The sequence below is a fragment of the Suncus etruscus genome, chromosome 16 (genome assembly GCF_024139225.1).
Source record: "Suncus etruscus isolate mSunEtr1 chromosome 16, mSunEtr1.pri.cur, whole genome shotgun sequence".
Classification (NCBI taxonomy): Eukaryota; Metazoa; Chordata; class Mammalia; order Eulipotyphla; family Soricidae; genus Suncus; species Suncus etruscus.
The window spans coordinates 32,247,862-32,261,045 of NC_064863.1; the positions used below are offsets into that span (position 1 = coordinate 32,247,862).

Below are 13,184 nucleotides of genomic sequence, written 5' to 3' on the forward strand. Positions count from 1 at the left end.
ATTCTGTTGTAATGGTCAGGAATGATGCTGTAAATTGAAGGAAAGAATCTGGTGTTTCATATTTGACTTTTTTGGCTTAAAACTGTGCTTCCCACCTTATTTTCCATACCATCCTGACCTTTTCAGAAAAAAATATAATTGCTCAGTGCTCCCCTGGAAATCTACTTTTTTATGCTAACAAATGGATGCACTCCTGATTCCAACTGCCTCCTCCATTGTTACTCCACCCTGGATTTACGTGTAGTGACCTGAAACCCACCCATTTCTGGGAGGGGACTTGGGAACCGGATAGTAGGTGTAACCTTACCTGCGAGACCCTCCCATTCCTGGGAGGGGTCTTGGAAATGTTAGATAAGGCTTGAACCAAGGGAATTCGGGCCCCTTTTGGCTTTTTGGCCTTTTGGCTCTTTGCCCTTTCTGCGCTGTTGTGCGCTCTGGCTTCTGGGTTTCTGTGTTCTGGTTTTTGACCAGCATGGAGCCCAAAGGGAAGATGGCTAACAGGAAATAAGATGCAGGGCTAGCAAAATATTGCTGTGCTTGAAAGGTTATGAATAGGCCACACACACGTGGTGGCTAGGGCTTGAATAAAGTTGTTGCTTCCTGAAGCCTGACTGTGAGTGAGTGATTTCACCTGGGCCTGGGACTCGCCGACTGCATGGAGGTTGCAGAGCCACGTGGACTGGGATGGCACGGAGAGAAATCCACCGCCATCCAGCCCCATCGTTAATTATTTAATGCAACACTCCATTACTCCATTGGTCTCCAAGGTGTAATGTTCCTCTCACTTTGGGAAAGGCTGGTTTAAGCCCTGGAGAAATTGTAGTATATGTTGGCCTGGCACCCGAGCTGCTTGAAGTCTGATCACCAGCCTTCTGTTCGGTTCTGTCTGATCTTTACTTAGGAAGGAATGCACTTTATATCCTCCTTGGGATGACTCTGGTTGACTACTTTAGCTGTGACTTCCTCTCTGCCAAGGTAGAAACTGAAGATAAACCCAAGGAGCTGTATTTTGGGGTGTGACTGGTATTCCCCCTAGGGGGCTCCCCATCTCTGCCAAGCCTCCAAAGGCCTTCCCAACAGACTGCAGCTGAGCTTCCAAGGTTGGAGAGCAAACAGGATCAGGAACCTTGTATCCCAGAGATGAAAGACTTACAGGGATGTCATTGATGTCATTCATTTAATAACAGCTGGAGTCACTAGCATTTTTTCTCTCAACAAATGCTGTAGACCAGGCCAGAAGTTGGATTGCTTTGAAATCCTTAGGAAAAGAGCAGAGAGGCATGGTTTTGTTTATAGAGGATACTTGGGGGGGAAATTAGGGCTGTTGACTCTGGGGTTTTGTTGGGTTATTTTTGTCCACGTCAACAGATGCATATTGCTTGATTAATGTAGGAAGAATTTAAAATGTGCTTTGAAACAGGCCTGATCTGGAATTTCCTCCCCTTTTTTACAGTGATCCTGAGCAGCTTAAGAAAGAACTCAATGAACTTGTCAGTGCTATTGAAGAACATTTTTTCCAGCCACAAAAGTACAATCTGCAGCCAAAGGGAGAATAAAATAAAATGTTTATCTGCACATTAACTGAAGCTGACTCATTAAGTGATATGTTGAAGGACCACATCATTTAAACTATTGCCACAAGTTTTTATATTTTTAAATAGACCTACATGGCTCTTTATTTGTTCCTAAATATGAATAAAATGGTGACTTAATCTAATAAATCAATATATCTTTCATTTCTTTCTTTTTTTCTTTTTGGGAGGCCACATTTAGCCGCCTTCTGAGTGCAGAAGTCACTGGCAGGCTGGGGGGACCATATGGAATGCGGGAGATGGAACCCACGTCAACTGCATGAAAGGCAAACACCCTACTTGCTGTGCTATTAATTTAGCCCTCCTTTAATTTTAAAAAGTTGATCCCACATATCATCTGAACAGAACAATGAAGACTTAAAAAAAAAAATTAGGGGCTGGAGAGATAGCATGGAGGTAAGGTGTTTGCCTTGCATGCGGAAGGACGATGGTTCTAATCCCGGCATCCCATATGGTCCCGCAAGCCTGCCAGGAGTGATTTCTGAGCGTAAAGCCAGGAGTAACCCCTGAGTGCTGCCAGGTGTGATCCAAAAACCAAAAAAAAAAAAAAAAAAACCACAAAAACTCTAAATTTCAAAGGTATATTTTACTGCTTTACTGCTTTCATTAGAATATGTCACAAAGATAGGTCTTCTCTTTGATTCCTTTTACACAGGTATAGTAACCAAAACAGAAAGCCTTGGTTATTGGGTTACTATATAAGAGCACAATCTTTTATGGTTTTGTATATGGTTTTCCTTTCTTTTGTTTGTTTATTGTGGGGTCACACTCAGTGCCTAGTCCTTGTTCTGTGCTCAGGATTGCTCTTGGCAAGACTTGGGAGATAAATGTGGTTCCAGATTGAATCAGCTCAACTGAATGAAACCAAGTACAACACTTATAGTATCTCTTTAGTCCTCAAGCTGTTCTTTATACACTTTATATATTTATATCATTTTTAGTTTTTAAAGCAGATTATTTTTTTTTTTTTTTTTTTTTTTTTTTTTTGGTTTTTGGGCCACACCCGTTTGACGCTCAGGGGTTACTCCTGGCTATGCACTCAGAAATCGCCCCTGGCTTGGGGGGACCATATGGGACACCGGGGGATCGAACCGCGGTCCGTCCTATGCTAGCGCTTGCAAGGCAGACACCTTACCTCTAGCGCCACCTTCCAGGCCCTAAAGCAGATTATTTTTATGACCTAAATGATTTTTGGTTTCAAACAATATAAAATTTAAAATGCTATTAAAACATTTTGGCAAAGAAGAAATATTCTTATGTCTACAAAATTCTGTGTGTTCTATCAACTGTGCCCTTTCAGAGGTTAGATTTGTTTTTCAATGTATTCTAGTCTCAGCCTGCACTCTTGGAAAATAAGGGAGATCCAAGGCCTCTCTGCAAACATTATTCTGAGCACACACACTGGCCTCCCCACAATGGGTTTCTGGGTTATCCCATGGAAACGCACATGCTGTTTGGTCACTGGAAGTCACAGTGTAATGGGACAGTTAATAAATATCCCACACTTGCAGATTCTGCAGTGGGGCCATATACAAAATGTTCAGAGTTCAGAAGAGTGGTAGATGGTGTGTTCTGCCCCAAGAGGGGTGACCATGAGCCACTGCACCTGCAGGTTGAGGAACAGCGAAAGCATGAAGGGAGTCTTCCAAAGTAACATTAACAAAGGGTGTGTGTATCTCTGTATGTGTCTCTGTATGTCTGTATGGATGTGTATGTGTGTCTACATGCTTGTGTGTGTGTTGAGAAGGGGTTAAAGAACAGAACACAAACTTGAGAGATAGTACAGTTGGTAAGGGACTTACCTTGCAAGAGGCCAACCTAGGTTCGATCCTCAGCTTCCCATATGATATTCCAATTCCTTCCAGGAGTAATTTCTGAATGCAGAGTCAGAAATAACTCCTGAGCATCACTGGATGTGGCCCTTTTTTCCTCCAAAATAGAACAGAACCTAGGGATAATGCAGGGGTTGAGGCACTTGCCTTACATGTGGCCAATCGAGTTTGAATCCCTGCCACCACATATGTTCCCCCAGCACTTCCAGGAATCACATCCGAGACAAAAGCAAATTATTCCATCAGGTCCCCAGCTTCTAAAAAGATCAGAACAGTACATAAACTTCAAGATGTGCCCTATTCTGCCACTCAGAATTCTAGGAAATAGCTTGCACATTTATTTTTGACCTTTTCTCACTACTAAGGTTTGCAAATTAGCATAATATGCACAAAGCTTGCAGCATAAGACCCCTGGCTTCTAGGGTCTAGAGAAGCAGCTTGGTAATAGGACATATACCATCTGTTTGTAAGGCCCTGGGTTTTATCTCCAGCACTGAAAAAGTCAAGTTCCTATTCTTGGTCTTCTACCAAACCAGCTCTGTGATCTCAGTCAAATCAATTAACTTCTCAGTCTTAATTTTGTTGTTGTTGTTGTTGTTGTTTTGGTTTTTGTTTGTTAGTTTTGCTTTTTGGGCCACACCTAGTGACACTCAGGGATTACTCCTGGCTATGCACTCAGAAATCGCTCCTGGCTTGGGAGATCATATGGGACACTGGGAGGGTCAAACTGCAATCTGTTCTGTTAGTACATGCAAGGCAAATGCCCTACTACTTGAGCCACCGCTCTGGCCCATAATTTTGTTGTTTTAAACAGTATTTTGTTCATTGACCTATGGGTTTTAAGAAAAATAAAAGACATTATAATGCCCAGAGAGGAGGGCCAGAAGGACTGGCTCACGATATGAAACTCAACACCACAAAGAGCAGTGAGTGCAGTTAGAAAAATAACTACACTAACAACTTCCATGACAAAGTTAATGAATGAGAAAAGTAGAATGCTTGTCTCAAATATAGGGAGGGGGTGGGGCATGAGAAAGATGAAGGACATTGGTGTTGGGAACGTTGCACTGATGAAGGGGGATATTCTGTGTATGACTGAAACCCAGCTACAATCATGTTTATAATCCTGGTGTAAAAAATTAAAAAAAAAAAAAAAACAATCAGAAAAAAAAACAGTATTTTGTTTGGGAGCTATTCTAGATTCCCAGAAAATTGAGGTGAGGAACAGCACTATCCTATCCCATTCCTTTTTCCCATGACCTCCTCTAATGTCAGCATTTCCACCAGAGCATGTACTGGTCCAGTGCCAGAGTGTGGGGGGAAGAAACTGATAAATGGGCAAAAATGGATTCTTAGGCCAGTAAAAACTATCTTTGGGGATGCTGAATTCAGCGAGTGTAGATCATGAGACATTTATCCAAATCCATCATCTCTTTAGCTCCAGGAATGAGCCCTAATATAAGCTATAGACTTTGGGTGACTGTTTTGTCATTTTTGAAATGAAGAGATTTGACTTAATGGTCTCTGGAGATATTTTAGGCTTCAGGTCATTAAATTATGTGGCAATCCATTGTGTGCAGCAGCAGCAGCAATAAATCATAGGCAGCTCTTTCGAGCAGAAGCTTCACTAGCCTTATGCAAGCCTGATAGCTGAGATGCTGTGAGCTGCTCCACAGCAAAGAAGGGCAGCGAACATTCCCACACTGTCACACAGGTAGGTGCAGAACCTGGCCAAGTCATGCAGAACCATGTATCTGCAGGTGGCAAGTGTGTGATATGCAGGTCAGGGAGGTGGAGTCCTGTCCCAAGAGCCTGGCATTGTTTTAATAGCCTAGCCAGTTGAGGATGCCCCTTGGATCTGGGTAGGTAGTTGTCTGTTTTTTCTTGGTGCTTTTCTATGAGATAGAAACTGCCTATTATTGGTACTGGAGTAATAGCATAGCAAGTAGGGTGTTTGCCTTGCACTCAGCCAACCTGGGTTCTATCTTCGGTATCCCATATAGTCACCTGAGCACTGCCAGGAGTAATTTCTAATTTTTTATTTTTATTTTTTTTTTGCTTTTTGGGCCACACCCAGTGATGATCATGGGTTATTCCTGGCAATACACTCAAAAATCACTCATGGCTTGAGGGATTATATGGGACACCAGGAATTGAACCCAGGTCCATCCTAGGTCAGCCGCGTGCAAGGCAAATGCCCTAGTTCTCTGCTATCACTCCGGCCCCAAAGAGTAATTTCTGAGTGCAGAGCCAGGAGAAACCCCTGAGCACTGCCAGGTGTGGTTCAAAATCAAAAACAAACAACCCCCCCCCCCAAAAAAAAACTGCCTATTATGTTTGACTGGAGGGACTTTCATTAGTCTACATCAGCCATCATGCTATTGAGGAAAAGTATTCTATTTTTTGAGGGTCCACATCCGGTGATGCACTCAGAAATCGCTCCTGGCTTGGGGGACCATATGGGACGTCAGGAATTGAACCGAGGTCCATCCTGGGTCAGTCGCAAGTAAGGCAAACACTCTATCACTGCGCTATTGCTCCGGCCCCAAGGAAAAGTATTCTTATGTGACATCAAAAAGTCATATTTTAAAAATAAATGTTTGAAGTGACAAATGTGTTTTCTTAACTGTTGAAGGTATTTTGAAGCATGGTGTCTGAATGGTATTTATGATTTCTACATTCTGAAGACCAGAATACTGACAGCTACTTCTGCTACTACTACTGTTTGCTGATAGAGTTGTAGCTGAGTCTTGTTTTGAGCCAGGTCCTTTTCTAGATACTGATCATAAACATGCAGCCCTGGGTATAGACTTGGCACCACAGGAGAAATGTGTGTGGCAGATCACTGTGATGGCATGTCCTATATTCTGACATTTGCAGGATTAGGGCTGGGCAACAATCCTGTAATGGTCCTCTCAGACTTTTGTTATTGGTGTTCACATCTGGCAGGGCTCAGGGCTCATACCTGATGGTTCTCAAGGGACCATATACATTGCCAGGATTCTAATAATATCATGGCTACAGCCACATGCTAGGTTAGTGCTTTAACCTTTCTATTATCTCTCTAGTCTTTTTCTTGGGTTTATTTTTGGGTTTTGGTGCTCAGAGATGATTCCTGACTCTGCACAGGAATTACTCCTGGCTAGCTCAGGGGACCATATGGAATGCCAGGGATCCATATGGCAAATATTCTTCCCGAGCTATATTATTGCTCAGGCCCCTCTAGTCTTTTTTATTTTTTAGTCAGTTTCAAATTTTCAACAGTTTTGTATAAAACAGTGATTCTAGGAGGCAATTTGCAAGCGATATTTCCTCTCCCCCATCTCCTTGTCAATTCTTGCTACTATAATATTTGTATAGGAGCTGGAGAGGTGGCTTCATGGTCTGAGTGCATTCTTTGCCAGAGGGAAGCCAAGTTTGATTTCCAGCACTGCATAATCCTTTGAAAACCAGAAGTGACCATCTCCACCTCTACAACCCTGCCAACACCCAATGGGGTATGACTCAAACCACACTCCCTCAAAAAGAAAAAGATGCTATCATCTGGGTAGATGAGAATTCAGTTGTACAATGCCATCCCTGCTGTAGACTTCTCCACATGGGCCAAGTTTAGAACCACCCAGATTGTATAGAGAGGACACATATCCTCTCAATGCAGAGGCAGCGACATGATTTCTGTTCCTAAGAATGGAGAACAGAATTTGGGAATCTAGGTATTTTTTTTTGCCTGACTTTTTTGGCAATGTTCTTCCAACTAAAAGCAGACCCATTAGCCACTCAGACCTAGGGAAACACTCTCAGGGGTCGGTGCAGACCCCAAGCAGCTGGACACAGCCCTTGGAGCTAGTTGCAGGGCTCAATGACCTTTGAAACCATTTCCAAATAGCCTTGTGCAATTGTGCAGGGGAAGTTAGGGCTGCAATTTAGAGAAGATGGGCCTGATTGTAGATGTCAGAGGCAGTGCTCTGAACTATGTAACCTTACCGGGGGTGGGGATCTTAAAATCCTCGAAATGGCCCAAATAAAATATAACTCCAACCCTGAGCCACGTACCTATCATTTAATCACACAAAGTCAACCTGAGGTGGAGTCTTTGGCTAATAATCAGCTTTCTGGTTGAGCACATTTCCTATTTTATTCTTTTCTCTTCTAAAAGCTCTGTCAGTTCATCCGCACAGTGTGATCATTGATTCTACCACTGAAAACCTCTTGTTAAAAAATGTTTCTCCTCTCTCTGACTGATTTCACTCAGCATGGTATTCTGCTGCTCTATTCATGGGGCAGCAAATTTCATGATTTTATTTTTTTCTTACATCTGAGTAATATTTTATTGTGTATGTGGATCACAGTTTCTTTTCTTTATTTTTTTTTTCCTTTGGGGGTTGCCATACCTAGTGATGCTCAGGAGTTACTCATGGCTCTGCATTTAGGAATCACCCCTGATAAACTCGGGGGGATCATATAGGATGCCAGGGATTAAATATGAGTTGGCTGCTTGCAAGACAAATGCCCTACATGCTGTACTATTACTCTGGCCCCCAGTTTCTTAATCTCTCTCTGTTTTTGTTTTTGTTTTGACTTTTGGGTCACATCCAGCATTGCTCAGGGCTTCCTCCTGGTTCTGTGCTCAGAAATCGCTCCTGGCAGGCTCAGGGGACCATATGGGATGCTGGGGTTCGAACCCAGGTTGACTGTATACAATGCAAATGTCCTACCTGCTGTGCCATTAATCTCTTATTTTTCTATTGGAATTAGAATAGTACTGCCACATGACCCAGCATATCATATATTCATGGTGGAGTCCTTTAGACCCCAAGTTCTGGGACTTGCCATGAAAACCACTGCTCAAGTAATATTTGGGGCAGTGAGGCAGTGCAAGTTTTCATGCACTTACTAGTAGCCCTCTCTCCCAGCTATTCTGCATCATGCCAAGCACCTGCCCAGGCCTTCAGTGGTTTTACTGTCCCATTTGAACCTTCCCTTTTTCTAATAAATTGATTTGTGTGTAAGGGTGAGAATGAGAACCTGGTTCTCCTGCAAGTGAAGCAAGTGCTGTAACACTGAACCATATCTTGAGCTCTTTTTGAAATCATTAAACTTTTGGGAGGTTGACCTGGCAGTACTCATGGAATCACTACTGGCAAGTCTTGGAGGACTATGTGGGGGTGCTGAGGATTGAAGTACCCCAAGTATTTTCTTTGTATGCTTCAAACTTATATAAAGTGAGTAGAGAAATAGTGTAGCCGATAATGTGCTTGCCTTACATGTGGTCAACCTGGCTCCAATCCCTGGCACTATACGGTGCTGTCCAGACAAGACTTGAAACTGTCATTTTTTAAAATTTTGTGCCACACCTGGCAGTGCCCAGTGGCTTTGTGATGGGAATCCTGAGCACAAAACATTTACTCAGTCCTTTGAGTTACCTCCCAATCTATGCCAAACCCTTTTGCACTACCTTGTAGAAATATTTTTGCAAAACGATTGTGCATATACTTCTGTAAGTCTCAGAAACTTTCATATGTATTTTTACCATTGGTACTGTTAATGTTTTCTTTATTTTTTTGTTTTGTTTATTTATTTACTGAGGGGGCACACCCACCAGTGGTGGTTAAGGCTCACTCCTCATTCTGTGCTCATGGATCACTCCTGGCAGGCTCAAAGAACCATATCAGGTACTAGGGATTGAACTTGGGTTGACCACATGCAATGCAAGTACCTTACTCACTATAGTATTGTTTTGACCCTTCTTTTGTGACCTTTAAAAATACCACTAAGGTCCAGAGTGATAGCACAGCAATAGGGAGTTTGCCTTGTATGCAGCCAACCTGGGAAAGACCTGAGTTCGATTCCCAGTATCCCATATGGTTCCCTGAGCCTGCCAGGAGTGATATCTTTTTTGGGGAGGTATCACACGTAGCGGCGCTCAGGGGTTACTCCTGGCTCTATGTTCAGAAATCGCTCCTGGCAAGCACCATATGGGATGCCAGGATTCAAACCATCATTCATCCTGGATAAGCTTTGTGCAAGGCAAACACACTATGGCTGTGCTCTCTCTCCAGCCCAACCAGGAGCAATTTGTGAATGCAGAGCCCTGAGCGCCACTGGGTGTGACACAAAAACCAAAACCAAACCAAAAACAAACCACTAATTGTTTTGCATAGCTAAGCTTCTCTCAGCATCTTTTCAAGAATGCTGTATTCCTTTCAGTGGTGGATGATAAAATACTGTCTCCCTCCAGGGCACAGAAAATATCTGGTTGAAGTCCAGAATATTAAAGAAATGCCAGACGGTGGAAATGGTTTAAAACACCAGAATGCTTGTGTTTTCATACAAAACTTCAGGTTCAGTTCTTAGCACCATGTGGTTCCCCAAGTCCCAGCTGAGAGTATCCCCTGTAATATCATTAGATAGGGGGAAAGAAGAGAAGATGGAGCAGAGGGACAGAGGAAAGGAGGGAGGGAAGGAAGAGCAGAAAGGAGGAAGTCAAGGAGGAAGGAAGGGAGGAAAAAGGAACAAAAATTAGAAAAAGGGAAAGAAGAAAAAAATAAAAAGAAAGAAATGTTTATTGGGTAAAGGACAGAAAGGTTTGTACTTCCCTCTTTAAATTCGAGGTTAGGCTGGAAAGATAGTACAGAGTTTAAGAACACTTGCCTTGCATTCTATCAGCGTCCAAGCCCCCCAAACTCTGGTCGCCTAAGCCCTGCCAGGAGTGATCCATGAGTGTAGAACCAGAAATAAGCCCTGAGCAATGTTAGATGTGGCCCAAAAGACAAACAATAGAAACATGCATACACACAAAAACAAATTTTAAAAATATGTTTCCTTAAAAAATGTTAAGATAAGATCCTACACTATGCTACAACTTGGATGGAAGTAGCGAAAGCCATACTAAGCAAAGTAGGTCAGGAAGAGAAAGGTAAATACCAGATGACGTTGCTCAGAGGCAGAGTCAAGAAACACAACAAAAGATTAGACAACTCCCAATGTAAACGGCTCTGAGACAGAGTCCACTGAAGGAAGGACCTTGGGTAAAGGTTAGAGGAATTTGGCACTTTGGTGGTGGGCATGGTAGTGGGCAAGTATGATACAGTAATATTGATCCCATTATAGGAAGTAAAAAAAAGTTTAACTGAGAGGAGGGACTCAGAGATGGCTTAAAGGCTGGAGCCCTGGATTCAATTCCTGGCATTGCATGAAACTCAGCAGCACCAAAATTTACACCCCAAGCATGACTGGGTGTAGAACAAACCAAAAAAAAAAAAAAAAAAAAAAAAAGCAGCAATTGTTCTATGGAACAATATTTATTCTAGAAATAAGTAAATGTGGTAGAGAACAACCCAACGGGGAAAATAACAAATAAGCACATAAACGTTTATTGAGGAAAAGTCATGCTCCCAACATGCATCATTGTCTGAATGGAAAAACAAATGGTTGAGCAGAGACCTGGGGATATGGCTCAGAACCAGAGCACATGCCTTGAACCACCAACACACAAACAACAGAAAACTATGAGATAGAAACAGAGTTGGCTCAGTGGTAGGGTAACAGAAGCCTTTGTGCAGGCATAATGTAGTGAGTACCATAGGGCAACCCCATATGTTCTAACGTGACACAAAGGCGCTGCTGTTTTGTACCTCTGCCATATCACTGCAGTCAAGTGTGTGTGACCCTGCAAAAAAGGCGGGGGTGAAAGAAGGAAGGAAATACTATTATTTGATGGGAGTAGGGTGTGTGTGAGTATCCCAAGAGGTACCCTGTAAGGTAACCCTTCCCCCAACTTCCTGTTTCCCTAACCTCTTCTTTTGAGATGCTAATCCCACTTGTATGATAAGACCTGACCACATGAGGCGGGTTGTTTTAAATAAAGAATAAAAGAGTCTGAGAAGGCAAAAGAAGAAGCAACAAAAAGCAGAGAGGGGGGAGAGGGGGGAGAGACAGAGAGAGAAAGAAAGAGAGAGAGAGAGACAGAGAGAGACAAAGACACAGAGAGAGAATGAGCAGAAAGCTTAGCAGAGAAGCACATGTGAGAAAAAGCATTTGGTCGAGAAAAGCCTAAGAAATAAAGTGAACTGACTCCAATGAAACTTTAACTGACTGCTTGTGAATTATTTCTCCACTGTTATCCTGCATCTTCAGACGCACCAGTCTAAAGACTTAGAAACACGGTACCTGGGGTGGCCTCACCCAACACGTGGTTCTCTTTGTATTATTTATATTTTTATTCTACAGTACCCTGGGAATATTTCTGGTTTTTTGCTCAGGGAACTATCTGTGGTACCAGAATCAACCTGGGTTTGTGGGATGCAAAACAAGTTCCTTAACCCTTGTAACTATTCACTGGCCTTGTCTATAAATATATTGGACACACAGCATAAGACAGAATCCTGTGAGTAAAACTAGTAATCTGTAAAGATCAATAGATCTTTCAGGGGAAACAAAGCAAAACTAGAAACAACTAAAAATATTCCAGTTCCTTGCCTCTTATCACCCAGCACTATTACAGAACTTATATCAGGAAGTATATGTATATATGCCTGAGTCTGCTCATATATATGTTTGTGTGAACATACATGTGAGATATTCAACTCCCAGATCCAAAGATCACACCTGGTCTCATACCTTTCAAAACCCACGGACCTAAACAAAAAACAAGAAAACAAACCCGGGGCTCGTGTGGTGGCATTAGAGGTAAAGTGTCTGTCTACCTTGGAAGTACTAGCCTAGGACAGACCGAGGTTTGATCCCCCAGTGTCTCATATGGCCCCCCAAGCCAGGAGTCATTTCTGAGCACATAGCCAGGAGTAACCCCTGAGCATCAAATAGGTGTGCCCCCCAACCCCAACAACAATAACAAACACACACACACACACACACACACACACACACACACACAGATCTTTCAGCATTTTTCTTTGGACAAAATGTTAACATTGAGCTATTTTCCTTTTTATTTTGAAGGTCACTTCTATGTTTTAAACTTGAGGTTGTATTTTATTGGGCACTAATAACTCTTGTAAGGGTCCATTTCTGAGTCTTCTTCATATTTACTGAATCTTGCTTTTGCCACTATATTCTACCAGTTCCCTGCAAAATTCCTTTTGAAGGAAACAGATTTGAAAGAATTTTGAAAGACCTTTAAGTTGTTCAATTTTAACTTGAAAATACTTCTCACTTTTCTGCCCTTGCTGGCAAAATCTTGACCCTTTTAAGGGAGAAAAAAGTCTCTAGCTTTTTTCTTATAGTCATTGTTATACAGGTTCAAAGGGGCATGACCACTGAATTCTTGAAAGTCTTGTGTTTCATAAAAAATCTGTGCGTTCAGTTTTTAACCTTATAGAAAATAGCCCATTGGATTACCATCTTGTTTCCAGATAGAGAGAAGGAAGAGGGAAGAAATCTGCTAAAGATCAGAGAAGAGGGTAAAGGAAGGAAGTCAGTGTTGAGTAATAAGGACAGGGACAAGAGTCTTCGCTGTGTATTTTCTCTTTAGCTACTCATCAGTCTTATTGGTTAAGATTGTAGGTGAGTTCTAGTTTTTTCTTTGTTTTTGTGTTTGAGCCAAACTATGTGGTATCCCCAAAGGTCACTCTGAGTGATGCTGGGAGATCTTATGAGATGCCAGAAAATAAACCAGGATCAGCTGTGCAAGACAAATGCCATATCCACTGTACTACCTATCTAGTCCCTGTACTCTTGTTTCTTGAGAATCACAATGAGCCAGATAAGTCATCTAAAGAAACTGACAAAGCCCAGAAACGAT

General features: G+C 42.3%; 1 protein-coding gene across 1 annotated transcript in view; it reads left to right on the top strand.

Moving 5' to 3' along the window:
- The window catches only part of PGM2 (phosphoglucomutase 2), a 34,034-nt gene extending 32,313 nt beyond the window's left edge, over positions 1-1,721 (top strand). The window contains exon 14 of the mRNA XM_049790130.1: positions 1,454-1,721. Coding sequence (XP_049646087.1) covers positions 1,454-1,556 — 103 coding nt within the window. The 3' untranslated portion in view covers positions 1,557-1,721. The remainder of the gene's footprint in view (positions 1-1,453) is intronic.
- The last annotated feature ends 11,463 nt before the right edge of the window (positions 1,722-13,184 follow it).